The 16510-nt window shown below is 44.2% G+C and overlaps 1 protein-coding gene and 1 long non-coding RNA gene across 2 annotated transcripts; one reads left to right on the forward strand and one right to left on the reverse strand.

Moving 5' to 3' along the window:
• Positions 1-429: 429 nt before the first annotated feature.
• On the reverse strand, positions 430-10384 carry igfbp2a (insulin-like growth factor binding protein 2a). The gene is made up of 4 exons (XM_003966591.3): positions 9919-10384; positions 1896-2077; positions 1167-1307; positions 430-1026 (listed from the first exon to the last, which is right to left on the reverse strand). The coding sequence occupies exons 1-4, from the start codon at positions 10316-10318 to the stop codon at positions 868-870; spliced, it is 882 nt and encodes a 293-aa protein (XP_003966640.2). The 5' UTR covers positions 10319-10384; the 3' UTR covers positions 430-867.
• Positions 10385-13757: 3373 nt separating this feature from the next.
• Positions 13758-15402, forward strand: LOC115250718 (uncharacterized). Its single transcript, XR_003889286.1, has 3 exons — positions 13758-13879; positions 13976-14031; positions 14269-15402. It is a non-coding gene; the product is annotated as an uncharacterized lncRNA (long non-coding RNA).
• Positions 15403-16510: the final 1108 nt, after the last annotated feature.

The following is a 16510-nucleotide window of genomic DNA, read 5'->3' on the forward strand; positions in this document are numbered from 1 at the left end:
TTTGATAGCATGTTTATGGAGCTAACTGTAACTAGTGCTAATCAAAGATCCTATAGTCTGATATTTACAGTTCAAACTGTAAATGTTAGATGATCCCATCTTTTCTTTCCAGTTGTGGTCAATTTTCATCTTGGCATTTGGTCACAATCTCAACATTAGCATTTTGTTTCTGGCCTGCTGATGTTAGTATTAAGCTAAAACCAATAGCTGCTAGGCCTTACCGAATACTCCAGTGATTAATATTAGTGGTACTTGGTAAAACCCAGGAGTCGCTCGTTGTAAAAGGGGATGGCAAACAGAATTAAGACTACAAAGGCATTCTCTTTATTATTTCTTTTTACCAAAATGAGAAAAATACACTCTGTAATGGATTTTATTACTCAGCTTCCTGTTGTGGGAATTGAAATTATAAAAAACAAACAGGACCAAACAGACTTTATTATTTTATTGGTGTTATCTGTTAGAGACATAACAGTAGTCTGCAGGCTACAGCACCGAAACACACCTAAAAAAACACACACTGAGCATGTCGACGGCTTTTTCTGTGTCCACACACGATACAAAACACACATAACCATTCTGAGCAACGTCACAATTAGTAAAGCCGAGTCACCGAGGCTCCGACTGACAGCTACGGAACATATGGGGAGGGGGGGGTCTTATCTTTACTTCCTCTAAGAACATTCTGCAGTTACATCCTATGCAGTAAGGTCAGGTTTCTATCGTTTAACCTTGTTTTGGTGGTCTCAAATGTCATCAAATGAACTAGAAACAAACACACAGAAAGATAATATATAGCTTACTCAGTTGTTCTTTGTTCCCAAGTACTCAACAGTTTTTTTTTTCCTTCTTCTTTCTCAGGCCATGTTATATCTGGGCCAGGTCAGGGAGCTCCAGCTCCAGCTCTGCAAGGTACTGGCTGCAGTTGGGGTCACCCCTCACGGTGGGGGCTGATGGGATCGGTCGTCCGGTGTGAGGATTGACGCACCAACACTCACCCCTCTGACCGTGGAGAGACATCTTGCACTGAAACACAGATTTATTTAATTATTATTAGCGCTCGCTGTCAAGATGTTAGGTGTTCTTGGTGTAGCGTAAAATAATGTGCAAAGTTTTTAAAAATGCTAAAAAATATCGTTTTTCGTGCTGGGATTTTATCAGGCCACCTGTTTGAGGTTATACTGCCCCCTTTTGTCGCAGTTGGGGATATGCAGGGCATACAGGTCTTCCAGGGGACCTCTGTTATCTCTGAAGGGCATCTTGGATATCCTCTCCAGGATCTGGTCCAGCTCCTGCTGACACAGGGTCTTGGAGGAGAAGCAAAGACAAGAAGAGCCGTCAAGTACGCAGATTCTTCTGGGAACACTCGAGTTGGTCCAGAATTAATGGTTCATTGCATCATGAAGGTATATAAGTAAGGGCAAAGGGCAGTCTTGATTGTTGGGCCCTGAAGTGACCTTGAAGTGATTTTCAAATAAAGCAAATGAGGCCCAACCTAAACATGAGCAACTGCTGCACCAGAGGGAGGCAGCACTGCCCTGTTTTTGACTTTTCCAGACACATCCTGGCTTTCCGAAGACCTGCCGACCCACGAAGAACCATCACGGATGCATTTCCAGCGGGACTGTCATGTTACCTAATCTTTAAATGTCTAAAGCCCAAAGTTACATCAAGATATTAGTGGTTTTTCATCATGTTTCTGTTAATTTCCCAAAAACCTCAGCAAAAGAGTCAGATCTTGCTCTGTGGGTGTCCAGTTGCCTTGTTATAGAAACAAACCCTTGATATTATTAAAGACCTATTAAAGATAAACATCTACGTTGGAAAGTATGACAGTAACGTTCCCATTGATGGAGCTTACAGAGGTAAAGACTCTGATCGGGGCGCCGTCTCACCTGTTTGGGCTGTGCTGGTTTGACCTCCTCCACTTTGTTGGTCTTCATCTTGGTCTTCAGGTCCTGCCTGTGTTGGCGTACGGCGCTCTCTTTGGGGCTCATCCAGGTGGCATCTTTGCTGGGTTTGCGGATGGCAGGAATGTCGCTCATGCCCTGCTCAGGTGGAGCCTCCACAGCTTCACCTGCAGAACAACTCATTTATTGGTGGGATCTCATTTGTTCTCTCAGTGGATCAAAGATGGTCGAATCCTTCTGCTCGTACGATACTTTAACCGTTGAGCCTTTTAGACCCAGGAAATTTGTCTGTTTAAACAACAATATGCAAAAATATTGTCGTTTCTAAATAAACTCAAAGACGTATCGACGCGGTAAACCTCCCCTGAGCCCCCCTCAAACATCTGATATTCCTCTAGGAGGGTTTCTTCGAGTTTCTCTCTCTTTTCCCTCCCAGGAGTCTTGTTAAACATCAACCCAAAAGGAAAAAAAGGCTCTCCTCAAACAGATGGAGCAAACAATGTGAGAGGCCATCAGGTCCAACCCAACATGTTGTCTCTGACAACAGAGCACACTTAGGGGTTGAGGGTTGACCCGGAGGGAGTGGAAGAGGACCGGCGGACTCGATCCAGAAAAAAATGATGCAAATTCCAGAGAGAGCAGTCCAGTTTGAGCAGATTTGCACAGATCGCAGGGTTCTTTTCTGCACTTTCTTGCAGCATTTCACCTCTTTCCCCCTGACTTTATTTGACACCTGAAGTACCGAGAGGAAATAAGCTCAGACAATGAAGAAGGCCAAACAGTCGGCAAGGAGGTGGATCAGATTTATGCAAGGCCAGAAATTCAAGTGTGCAGACTTTTAAAAGGCCTTTGTAGGTGGAAAAAAACCTCAAAAGTGAAAAGTGAGTGTCTGTTTCTGGACTCTCTGAGAATATGGAGAAAAGGATCAGAAAATCCTAAAAGAGAAGGAAATTCCAAACAGGGCAACAACCAGGCGCTGGCTTGGTGCTGTCAGACTTCAGTTCCCCCTCAGAGCTCCACTCAGATGTCTGAGCTTTTTCTTTGAAGGTTGACTTTCTTTGCACAATACAGGGGCAAAAGTCAACTGAAATCAGGTGTGTGAGGCACATAAACTTTCAGAAATACTCTTCCCGCCTTACATAACGACCGGATCAGAAACCAGCTCTGCTGCTCGCTTGAAGAAACCTCGATGTTGATACAAAGACACAATTTGCGGCGCCCAGGAGCAGCGAAAACACGGCACAAAACGAAATATTACCTCGGCCTGCCTAACTGGAAGCGCATGTAAATGCGTGAGTCCGACTGATATTGGTGCTCTCCATATCTGAGTAAGACACAACGGGATCAGAGGTGGATATACAGCACGTAGACCCGATGGTGGGGCAAAACCATCCAAGAGACCTGGCTGCAGAACACCCCGAAGGAGGTTTCTGCTTCTCATCTGCAAAAGATCCAGTTGTGTATTATGTGATGTAATATGTCAACTGGAAAGGTGGCTCATAGCAGCCTCCTGAAACGATGCACATCGCCACCTAGTGATGAGGAGGACATCTTCCCCCAGACTTACCAGACTTTCTCCAATGCAAGTGAACCCGGGCAAGGAACAAATTCCAACGACATGGCAAAGTCCAATTCTGAGCATAGTACGAAAAGGTGGGCATGTAAACATACTGGCTGAGTACCCCCCACTCCGGACACACACACACACGTGAACGTGCACACACACAAAAAGCTAGGCCTCTGCAGTCGAGCGGTGGGCTCGGGATCAGTCGTGTCAACAGAGCAGTAGGCCTACTGTCCAGTCTACTGCTTGAGTTAATCCTCTCACAATAGCCGGAAAGGCGTCCATTCTGTATCTGATCCACATTGAATTCCCAGGTGGCACGCACGCCAGAAGTGTCATGTCTGATCCTCCAGGTTCTGGTCAACTGAGCAAATAGTAGACTTGGCCAGGTTGCGGAGGAGTTGGTCCAAGCTTTATCTTTACTTCGATACAAACAGGGTCTTGCTTAAAGGTGAGGTGAACCTCTGGCTACCTTAGCCTTTCAAAGTTGCCACTGAATCAAGCTAGCCTGGCCAGGCTAGGTTGGCCAAAATGATGCCAGATTTTTCTAAGGCTCTTTTCTTTGACTCACCTAATCAGCTCATCTGACAGACCTGCCTATGTTCGCTGGCTGCCATGGAGATCTGACCTGCCAGAAGTGAACGAAACATCTCATTCATCAGACATAAAACCTAAAGTCTTCTCAATAATAGGCTGTGACCTTCAGTCAGCCAACACTGCTGGGTTTTTTTTTGAGAGGATTTGTTTCTGTGGGGAACTTTTTCAAGTGTTTTTATAGCAGAGTAGGGCTAAATAATAATAAGACAGTGAGTTGAATAAAGCCAACAACAACGCTCACTAATTGGGCGATCCACCATCCTTTGACACTGACTTAGAAACGTATAGGTATGTTTACCTTCCAGGCTTATCTCTGGATGGACAGGCTCTGGCATGTACGTGCACAGCGTGGCATTTAAGGTGAGCCATCGCGCTCACTCCCAGCACTGCTAGCTAAACATTAAGGCAGTCGCAATGGACAAAAGTAGGGCACCGACTCCAACATGCTTGAACACATGCAACCTGTGATATGTGACAGGCAGCAGTTAATGACTGTCATTCTCAGATGCCAGGGGAAGATCAGACACGCTTACAGGTGGGTTAGGTCATGCTGGAGTTCCTTCAGCTATATGGGAAACAGTCTACATGGATGAGCGTTTTAAAATAAGAGATGGCGTCAACATGATTTAGTGAATTACAGGGATTAATATTTTGGTACAATCGAGACATCCTTTACTGCAGACGATGCCACATTAGCATTATGTTTAAACTAACAGCCAAAAGTCGTATATATTATCGTACTAATCCCAACTGTCATTGGCTCCTGGTTGATCTTAAACAGATTTTATACATTGATGACTTCAAAATCTGGGGAAAGCGCGCAGGGATGTAACTTTGGAGAATTTTCACGATTGTTCAAATGAAGTACAAGTATGTGATTAAAACCTGGACGTAGTCGCATCTGCTAGCATAAGTCTGAGCTTGCAGTGGAAAATCAGTTGTCAATACAAAATACAGGCAGATACCCCGAATGGAAAAAAAATGATATGAATTTAAAAATATGAACTTCTGATGAGAGGTAATGGGAGTTCTACTCACAGGTGGTGAGAGGAGACATGGAACCTAATTAATCACGGTAATCGGAGGATGACAAATCATAACACAAGTTGGAAATGTAAACTGTCATAGATTATAACTTTAAAATACAGTCCAACATGAAAATGGTGGTAGAGAAGGATACAGTTAGTTCACATTGTGCTGTGGATAATTCTGAAGACACACCCCCAGTGTCAGTAGCATTTCAGTAGCAGACAAAGTTTGTATTGTCTTAAAGCACCCCTTGACCAAAAACGACAGTGGGAAGTTATTCTGGACCACAATAGGCACGAGGAGATTCTTGGCAAGGGCACACATGAAGTAAACGCCTGGGGGGGAGATGGCACAAATGTGCCTGTTTTTAGGAGAAGCCTGGGGTGGGGGGGATTATCTCAGAGCTATTTCAGGCCTGTGTGCTCCGTCTGGATGCCCCGCAGGTACACAGGAATGCCCCTTGTTAGCTAACAGTGTTGTTTTAGCGGCAGAGGAGTTTTCCACTTTTCTGTCTGACCGATTTTCCCTCCATAGCCGTTTTTACAACAGTGTTACGAAAAAACATCTCTTATGAATCCAACAGATGTGGAAAACATTCTAATGGTTGGATAAAACATGGAATTCCAAGTCCATTTGGCTAGTTAAGAAAATGATTTTCCAATTCTTTATAAAAGAAAGGATACCGCTAGCTTTGCCCTCACTTTTCCTATTTCAAGCAACTGACTTCGGGCTCAGCGTGAGCTACGCTAACCCTCACGTTCCCTCTTGAGGTCATATATGGTGTGATTCCAGTCAAAACAAGGAAAGGCCAATCCAATCTCATTAAAAGGAACCTTTGTTTGGGTCCACGTTTCTGTGGAAACGGAATATCAAGTGATACTGTACATAAACACAGACGGCACGGATGCTAGGGTTTAGCCAGGAGACTTTCCAGCTGTGAGCGCGTAACTGAATCTTTCTTCCAGGAAAAAAACTTTTAAAATTAAATGAAACTATTAAAATTATGCAGGGGTGGGGCGTGCATTTTATGCCCAGGCCTTCACTGATGTCCTACTTAGTCCTACCTAAATTAATACCCCTCCTAATACCATTAATATCACACCACGGCTCAAGAATCCATACAGAATCACGTTTACATGTTACATCAACGTAATACGGGCCAGTCAAGCAACACTAAATATCCGGAGCATTGTCCTATAAACTGCACATTGATGGGGTTTAAGACACTAACAAGATGTTAATGAAACAAATTATTCACTGAAATTAGAAATGTATTTAGCAGCAAAACCATTGAACATGTTGGTGCAGCTGTGACAGTCAAAATGAAATGAAATAATAAAATGGCTTATGAAAAAGAAAATGCTTGCCACAGATCTCACCTGCGTATTTGAAAATAAACCCATTCTCTTTTCTTTTCTCAAGACAACTTCAGTGGTTCTTTGATACCATTTATCTGTCTCTTTTAGTTCCATCAAAACATCCTTTTCTGTGGACATGGAGGCTGATGCTGAAAGCTGTCTGTCTTGTTTCTGGCATAAGTTTAAGTTGCTTTGTTGCTGAGATTCACCCCTCAGCTGAAGCAGCGGCCACATGAACATCTGCAACCAAATCTATCTCTTCTCCTTCAGCCATCGTGGGTAAAGAAAACGCAGTGATAGCTGTTGGTGGCTAATCGATCTCTGGGTTTGGATCAGGTATTTTGTAATTTTTGTGCCTTTCAGGTTCTTATGAGTGCATAGCTAGCAAAAATATGATTGGATAAAATGGCTACAATATTATGCAGGACTGGAACCGAGTGGATCTAAGACAACATGAAGAGAAAAGCCGCTGAAGAATAATTTTACTTATATATTTTCAAAAAAAACCCAAAAGACCATTTACCCTACTAGCATATTTAGGCCAGCTGAGAAGGCTCTGCTGGCCCTGACGGCTCACGCCACTGGATTTATATTCTAAATATGTTCAAATTACCTGTTTTATTCTGTTCACAGCTCAACTTTGTGAATGATGAAATGAAATTAAACAAGTTTTCTGAGGTTTTTTTTGCTTTGTAGCATTAAAATCTGACCCGATCAACATTCTGTAGCCTAAAGCATTTAAACTCAAACGCGCCACAATTATTTTCAGATAAAATGCTTCTCGGGAGAAACCCTCAGAATCCTCCCTGGATTATCACACAATGCCACATTAAGAGTTCATAGGCTTTGTATATTTGATTATATTTCTGAGTAAAACTGGAAATATCAAAGAACTTGATAAATTGAGTGTTTTAGTGGTCAGAATAGGGTGAATTACAATAATTCACTGGTGGAAAAACTCCCCATTAAAACCTTTTAAGTGACTGTCGAAGATGCGGTTGTGCCAAAATAAGTTATTTTCAGACCAGAAAGATTCACGTTTTACTATTTGACTATTCTTCTGAAGACCTTAATGAGTTGGGTACATACCCACGATTAATTCGCAGGTGTTCCTGATGTTTAAAGTACATTTAAAGATTTGACTGCTTTATCCCTTTCAGTATCATGGGAGGGTGCTGGAGCCTATCTCAGCTGTATGAAGGCAGGGTTGATTACTGAGTCTCCAGCTCATTCCAGGGCCCTATGGGGGCATTTTGGGGTTCGGTACCTTGCTCAAGGGTGCCTCGCCGGTCCCCTGAAGGTGCCCTTGCACCTCCCTCAACTACCAGAATAACTTCCATGCTTTCTCGCAAGGGGGCTTGAACTGAGAACCCTCCGCTACTCAGCCTGACCCCTAAAGAGTGAGCTACCACCGCCCTCACTTTTAAATATTAGCCAGAGTATTAAATGTGATGGATAATTTCATACCACATTTCAAGCCTAATCTGAGCGTTTTTCTCACTGGGCTTTGACCAATCACAAATAAACTCCTGTCTCAGCACTCTCTCGCATTAGTCATGGAAAACAGGTCAATAACCAATGTCTGAAGTCATCGTTTTATAAAAGAAATTAACACTATTTAGAAGCAAGTCATCATCATAAATGGAATTTAATTGAGGGTTTGTCATGAACCTCCTACTGCGCTACACTCCAAACGCTAAGCAGTAAAATTTCTCCGTTCCCTCATTTATGAAGGAATATCTCTTCTCTCCTTACTGAGTGACTAAAGCCATGCAATTAGGTGCTTCAGTAATTGGAAACAGTGAACGAAAATGGCCCGTGGTTCAGACTGGAGAGGAAAATAAACTGGAGAAGCACCAGTACATTTAATCCAATTAGCCGCATTAAAAACAAACAAAACGCTAAAAATGAGCACGTTGCTCAGCGCTACTGCAAACAGTCCTGCAAGCTCCATTAGGCTGGAGCTGTTTTTAGACATGATTTAGTTTTTTTGAATTAAAAAGAAACAGTGAATTTTGTTCCAACGGGAAAACGACTCGGCTTCCGTCAGAAACGTGCTGGCTCGTGAGGAAACGTCAGAATCAGCGCAGGACCTTTCTGATTGGCCAAACGCCTCATTAACTGCTGTTTACACTCTCACTGCTCTGGTCATTGACTGGAAAGTGATGAATTTATGGACTGATGAGTCTAAATATGTGAAATGTTTGAGTGAAGCAAAAGAACCCAATGAGACAGTAACTAAAACTGATGAAGAGGAGGCTTCTTTGTTTTGTGAGATGTTTCAAGATTTGGGCTGTTTTAAGGGGAAGGACATCCTTTCATGTCTTTCCATTATGCACACAAGTACAATATTTTCTAAAAAGCTGTTTGGAGGCGGTTGGATGGACAGGTGAAAGAGCTACATTGGACAATGGAGAAACCTTCTCATGAAAAGAGACACAGAAAATTCATCTAACAACGTGAAAAAATAGTTTCCTCTTCATCCTGTGACCTTGAAAGCGGTCTGCCGACCTCTCTGTCCCAGACGTCATCCGGAATCACGGCAGACATTTTTTTATTTTGTGGAGGAACCTTCAGAGAAGACGGTTTCCTCTTGCTTTGCTCCTCTTTAACTCGGATCTGGAACGGTACGCTTTGTATGCTTATGTTGATCTATCGACCGATAGCTCCGCCATAAACGTTTTGCAAGCCTGTTTCTGCTGCGTTGGAGAATCCTTTGAGGTTTAACCCAGAACACCAGGCCCGTTAAAGCGGTCGTTGACTTGTCTTGGTCCTTGTTTTCGACGCCGGCCTCCACCGCAGCCCTCTGAGCCCTTTACAGTCACCGCTCAAAGCCTAAAGTCCACTTTTCCGATCAATGCGGCGCTCCTGCTGCCTTCTCGCTGCACTCCCCCCGGAGAAATGTCAACATCAATACTGTGATGTTTTATGTGTTCGTCATTCTGGGAATTTTTGGCCCCCACCTTGTTCTCCCAGCCTTCCACTGGAGTTAACTTGGCCAAAGTGACCTTTTGTTTTCGCTCACCCTGAGTTTGGGCCGTTGACATGCGCTCGCCATGTACGTCAGTAGCACAGATGCTTTGTATATTTCATAAAGAAAAGCATAAAAAATAGGTCAGACCTGCCGCAGAAGTGAAGTTAGATGCAGAAAAGAGACAATAATCCACCATTAGGGAAGTAAGAAATGATGCAAACTTGAAGATGACTTCAAGTTTGTCGGAGAATCGTGCACATGGAGGTGAACTGCTCTTAAACCCGCAGTAATTCCTTAAAAAGGCAAGAATACTGGTGATATCATAAACTATTTTCAGAATAACATGGCTTTGAGCAGCAGAACATGACTGACACAGGTTTGGGCTCAGCCTTCATGACAAAGCATTATTTCAACCCCTCATGCTGCAGTCTAGACAGTCAATAATAACTGATAGAAGGAAAGCAGATTTCCAGCAAGCACACTGACCACTGGTTTGCTCCCGCTGCTCCTGGCTGTAAGTGGCCGCCTCGGTGTCCACCTTGTGCCGGCACTGGCCCTGGCCCTGCACCAGTTGCTCCAGGGGAAGCTCCGAGTTGGGCGTCGGGTAGCACCGCAGACCGGTGGCGCATCTCGGGGTGTACACGCCACACATCTCGCCCTCCTGCCGGGCGCACACAGGGCAGCACCCGCAGCCGGGTTCGCGCACGATCTCCGCGCAGGTCTCGGTGAGCTTCGGGCACAGCGCCTGGCGCTCCGCGGTGCAGCCCGGGCAGCGGAACACCATCTCGGCCAGTGAGGCGCCAGCGAGGGACGCGGAGATTATCAGCAAGTTGCAACTGACGTACAGGAGCATTGTTAGGGGCAAGAGGTTTTTGGTCATTATCATGGGGCGATGGAAGGCAAACCTAAGTAATAAAAAAAGAAATGGGTTGGGGGGGAAGAAATGTGCAGGCGAACAGGTGAAGCCGGGGGCTGGGAGGTCTGCTGGGTCCTACAAATTCCCAGATTTGCTCTGGGGGCCACAAGTTGATGTGGAGTTTGGGGAAACCTGAAGCAGCGACGTTTTTGTTTTGTGTTTTTCTTTTTAAAAATAACCGTTTAAACGAGAACGGGGGGGGGGGGACTTTTTAAAATTATTATTTTTAAATTATGGCTCATCTGTGTCGGCACTAAAGGGTGGAATAATTGTAAATTATAATAAAAAGTTAAAAGCGCAAATCAGTCAGAGTTGATTTATTTTTGACAGCGAGTTTTCTTTAAGCTCTTTAATATTTAAATTTTTTTCACATCATGGTCTCAGTGGTAATGTTTATCCGAGCCCCACATGCTTGGCTGCCTGTTGTGGCAGCTGGAGCTTCACCTCTTTTGTCAGGGACAGTTCCAGGTTTGAGTTCATGTTTTGAGCAACTTCACTTGTTAAAGTGACCATTGCAATATGTTTTAAAGTTTGTTTTTAAAATTGCAAAGACTCATCCTGGTGGAAATGGAAAAGCAGACAACGACCTTTACATTATAATTCTGAATGTATAACAGGTCGCGAGCTCTCAGCGCGAGTTGGGCTCCCCTCGGAGGAGGACTCTGCATTAATAAACATACTGTAGCCTGTTTGTTTCAATCAGTGTAGTCTGACTGCTGCATTCCAAAAATGCATAAATAAACAAACAAGAAGACTATGTACAGAGCGTTCCTGACCTGGAAAAACCTTCCCAAAGTGGCAGACATGTCCATTAACGCTCAATTAAATCTCACTGGCCACCAGCAGCTTATATACCTGCGCACAGTAAAGCCACTGTGCACATATACAGCAGCGTTTCCTATCGATCATTGAAGGTCAAGCTTCGTGTGTCTCGCCCACCAACCAAACAGGCTCCTATTAACCCTGTACAGGGAGGTAAATTGATCGCTGTTTATCCAAGGGCCCAGAAATAGCAGCAACATGAGTAACTTTACTCTCTACCTATATGTGGATTATTTTGTTTTGTGGGTACCCCCTGGTTTAATAGCATTTGGCCCTGGCATCCAAGCTTGCTGTGGGGGTGCATTCGGGGAGAAAGGACATATTTGAAGCCATTTCTCGTCACAGGCAACGCAAGTCAGGGGGATGCCCAGAGGGCTGTTTGCTCACAGAACCTCATATGGCATTTTCTGAATCCCTCGGATGGAAAATCAGCGGGATGGCCCCTGGCTAATAGGCCAAGCAGGCCGCAGCATCAGCCCGTGTGTGTGCAGAGTAATCCCCACCAAGGTCACTTACTTCAATTCCTCTCCATGGAACTGTTGGGCAAACACAAACTCTGGATATACTTCAGATTGTCAGAGGGAGGTAAGAGATGGCTGATGGGCCAAAGACACGTGGGCCTCGGCCAGCACACAGAGAGAGGTTTGTGTGTCAGGGTTCTTAATTACTGCCCTGTAAACCACCAAAACCACCTGGGCTTTTTACTGTATCATAACACTTTATTCCATTCGCATCATTAGCATGGATTAGCATAATAAACAGATGATGCTTCTGCGCACTTAGCAGTATGCAAAATAATAATTTTCAGCATGGACTAGTGTCAGGAGTACTTGTCACAATATTAGGCTGTTTAGTGTACTCTGCTTTACAGCACTGTTGTAACGTTATGGGGGAGTTACGACAGTAGACAGGCGGCTATTTCCGGTTGTTTTGATGGATGTGCATCATGTATGAACACAGCTGAAGTGGAAGTTACCAACCACTGCCTGTCATTGATTTATTACATTGTGTCAGAAAGTGGTCCGTATTTTGCAAAGAGTGTAAATCATGGCGGAGCTTAACTCAGAGTTTCAGCTTTGATGACCCAAAGGACTGGACGAACTGGAAAAAGCTTTTCGAGAGATTTCGAACGGCTGAAAAACTCACAGAAAGTCTGGTGAAATGTAAGCATGTTCCCTGGTGCACATGGTGGGGGTGAAGTAGAACATATTTTTAAGTCCTGGACTAGCCCACCAGAATAACAACAAGATAGTGATGCAGAAGTAGAGTATTTAGCCAGGTGAGTAGACAGAGACGTTTATGATTGCAGTTTATGCCTTATCAGACTGACTGTCAGAGACAGTGAACATGCAAATCAGTGCGAAGGCAGCAGAAGCTTTGGTAGCCACAGCAACCATACAAGAGGTGCAAAGAAGAATCCAAAATGACATCAAGAGAGGGAGAAAGCTAGAGCAGAAGAAAGTGTGGAATACAGAACAAGGATACAGACAGATGCCACACTCATAACTCAGCTTTCAACATATACAGCAGAAACAGACATTGGAAGAGCCGGCGCGAAGCCAAAGCGGAGACAGGCGAGCAGAGTGAATACTTCTTGGGATCAGTGAATGCAAATGCAAGTGACGAGTGGGCTGTACAACATCTCATTGGTGTAACGCCTGTAAAATTTGAGATCAACACTGGGGCTATTGCTAGTGTAATATGTGAAGAGACTTTCAACATGCTCATTCCACAGAGATAAGTGAATCAGGCTAGCATATTTTTGGCCAGCCCAGGGGGTCAAATAAATTGTCTTGGACAATTTGATGGACTTACAATCCATTCAGTAGGTGAAGAACCATTGTGGTGTCCAGTGGAACATTGTGGGTGGATAACCAAATGTACTCGTCTGGTTGATAGTGGGGGCTGGAAGTTGGCAGAGTGCCGGCTAACACCACAGTTCTGAGTGCGGTCAAGAAGCACTTGAGTACTCTTCAACCCCTTCCGGGCTTGCACTGACGGAACTGTTCTTTCCCGTTCTTGAACAGCGATTAGTGGAGGGTGATAGATTTGGGGCCTCAAATGGGGACGAGCCCGTAGCTGAACAAGTGAGGGAACTATTCCACCCAATGGAGATGAGGGCTCCATGAAGATGGATTGGTGGCCGTGACACAACGAAGGGCCAACTCCAGGAACTGAAAAGCCCTCTCAGATAGGCCGTTGGACTGGAGGTGATAGGCTGAGGAAAAGCTGACCGTGGCCCCAAATCATTAACAAATGCATTTCAACCTTAGAAGATGAATTTGGGACCTCTGTCAAAAAAGCAGATCAGCAGGAATTCCATGGACTCAAAAAACATGCTGAACCAAGAGGTTAGAAGTTTCCAGAGTGAGGAGTTTCGCAAGGCTAAAATTGGCCAGATTTAAAGAAGGTAGACAGTTGTCAATATTACTTACCTCTGGACACCAGAAGGCAGTAACGAAGTCCAAGGCGATGTGTGGCCAAAGTCTACCCTGGATGTGTAGCGATTGCAGCAGACTTGCTGGAGTTTGAAGAAAGGACGTGCCCCGACCACAGACAGTACACACTGCCACAGTGTCTTTACCCAGAGTTAACCACTAGAAGTTGGAACCAAGGAGGGAAATGGTAATGTTCATTCCCGGGTGGCAGGGAGGCTGGGAGGAATGTCCCCACTGCAAAACCTGGGAACAGGTTTCAGGAGCCAGGGTGGTAGGTGATGGTGAAAACCTATAGAAATTCTGTTGTTCCAGTTATTATTATAGACAGACTAATTATTAGGTTAACATCTTGGTTATGCTGCCATAGGCTGAGGCTGCCGGGATACAGAAACATGACCCATCCAGGGCCTCCTCACCTAGTAGGTCAGTGATGATGTCATGAACACACTTTCCTGTGTCGTTTTTCTGCTTCTCTCCCCCTCTCTCTGTATCCATCTACAGCTATCGTCAACTTCATAGCTGTGCGCTGATCTGCTGACCTCTGACCTCTGACCCCGCCAACCCACTCAACCCTTACACTGACAGCTTGTTGTAATTAATGTACTTGCCTGATCAATGCCTATTCTATCCTCTACCTGTCCTCCCTCTCTGCCCACTCAGCCATCAGCAGGAGGGTCCCCCTACATGGGCCTGGTCCTGCTCAATGAGAATGAGGAGAATCAAGCCTTCTTCTACAACTACCCAATCCCAACATCAACCAGGTGGCAACATCCTCACCAAGCTGGAACATCGGAAATCCTGGACTGCTCCTGTAGTAGTGCCCACTGAGAGCATCATGCCTTGCTCCTACATCATCCAGATGCAGCAGGGGTCAACACTCAGGCCGAGTCAGCGCCACCTCCAGTCACATTACCTCTCTCACCTGTTGGAAAGGACATCTATCAAGAGACAGGTAATGCCAGTGTCAGTGTGCAGGTTGGTACAAGGTCTGAATGGATGCCAAAGGCATTAATCAGAGTGGACTTGGGAGTTAACCTGATGTCACAATCATTTGGGGGAAGAAGGGAGAAGAGTTGCAGGTGGTAAATTTAAATCACAAGTCCAGTTCCAGAGAATGTTGAAAACTGTTTTTTTAAATAATTAATGTCAAGATTTTATTGCAAAGAGTACTTTAGTAACTTTGATTATTTAAATGTTGAAAATTCAGTTCTATAGAGATAGACTGAGGGTTGGATGTTCTTTATTGATGTTTGAAAATAAAAATGTAACACTAGCATTTTACAGGATGTTTAATGAATTCCTGCTGGTTGCAATAGATGAGCACTGTTCTTTACAGAATGTTTCTGTGTACTTTGAGGTAAGAATAAAAAAAAGGGGTGATGTCAGAGTTGTTACGTGGGAGTTAAGGAGGGAAGGACCCAGATGCAGAGTGTAAAACAAAAGGTTCTTTATTGCCAAAAATGCAAAGAGAGACCATTCTCAGGATGAAGGATCAAATAAAGTAACAAAAAACTATAAGGAAGTAGCAACAGAAAAGCAAATTAAAAATCACCATGAAACGGGAAAGAAAACTGTCAAGAAAAAGTACAACTGAAAACAGTGACAAGGCACTGAAAAAACCCACTACACTGGAGAATAACAAGGGATAACACGAGGCAAAGGGCTGGAGATCTCTGTGAGCTGGAGCTAGGTGCTGAAGCATGTGGAACGATCCGGCACTGGAGACAAAGGGGGGAGAGCTGCAGGTGTGCCAGAGGCTCAGCGTTCCCAGAGGTCGGCCCGCCTCTAAATGGCGCTCCTGCAGGTAGATAGGGGGGTGAGAAGTCCGAGTGACAACACAAAAACGGAACCACAACAAGAGTATCAGTGTTTATGGTACTCTGCTTTACAGGACTGTTGTGAGGCTGTGGGGGAATTATGACAGTAGACGGGGTTATTTCTGGGAGTTTTTGATGAGTTGTTTATGCATGAACAGAGAGCGACATGAATAAAGTGGAAAAAAGCCTGCCTGGACATTTTGTGATTTATTACACTTCTTATGAAACTTATCATTAAAAACATAAACACAGAGTTGTTTGTAAAATCTATTCAGAGTAAAGGAGGAACTACAATGGTTTAAATAAGAATTGTTCACAAGATGTCTTCCAAAGTTGATGACAAATGCTTGAACAAACACTTCCAAATCCAAACGTTTCTTTCTTAAGAAGCAGACTAACATTTGACTGATTTATGGATGACTGCTTGGGGATGCATACAACACCTAAATATCAAAATTAAAACTTAAATAACTTCAACTGTGTGAGGTGTTGACTAAACGTGATCAGGGCTGTCAGCCTTCACCACTGCCCTTTTCCCAACGGAGCTGCTTCACAGTGGACTCAAGGGATGGTCTAACATTTAGCCAGCTTGGACACCCCTGGTTCGCTAAAAACAGGATTAAGTGCCTGTTGAGGTGTCCTTCCAGGGGGAAACTCTAAAGTTCTCCCTCTGATGCTCCTTCAGCGAGAAGAAAGTGACAAAGTGCCATGCAAACATCTGGAGTGCCTGTAATATGCAAAAGACCATAAAGTTCCCTCTGGGATGTCTTTACAGGGAACAAACTGCAATAAACCCTCCAATACAATGCTCCTTAACTGTAAAAACATAAATAACCTCTAAGTTCCTCACAACCAATTTAAATGCCCCTTAAATAACATAAATTGTAAACAAAGAAATAAACAAAATCCCAATATAATGACATCTGATATTGAAAGCAAAGAATCTCTCCAAAGGTCCTTGATCAGTGGATAAAAGTGCTCTCTGAGATGCCCTTTCCCTAACTTTCCCCTGCCTGTTTAACATCCTGAGCAGCTAATCACTGGAGTTAAAGCCTTGTGTGTGTGTGTGTGTGTGTGTGTGTGTG

This window comes from Takifugu rubripes, chromosome 8, assembly GCF_901000725.2.
Source record: "Takifugu rubripes chromosome 8, fTakRub1.2, whole genome shotgun sequence".
Taxonomy (NCBI): domain Eukaryota; kingdom Metazoa; phylum Chordata; class Actinopteri; order Tetraodontiformes; family Tetraodontidae; genus Takifugu; species Takifugu rubripes.

Bases quoted from the DNA above. Each gene is read 5' to 3' on its own strand.
- igfbp2a (XM_003966591.3), bottom strand. From the start codon at position 10,318: ATGATAATGACCAAAAACCTCTTGCCCCTAACAATGCTCCTGTACGTC. The intron at 1,308-1,895 runs GTGAGACGGCGC...TTCTCCTCCAAG, and splicing joins AACCAGCACAGCCCAAACAG to ACCCTGTGTCAGCAGGAGCT. The intron at 1,027-1,166 runs GTGGCCTGATAA...TCTGTGTTTCAG, and splicing joins GGCAGTATAACCTCAAACAG to TGCAAGATGTCTCTCCACGG.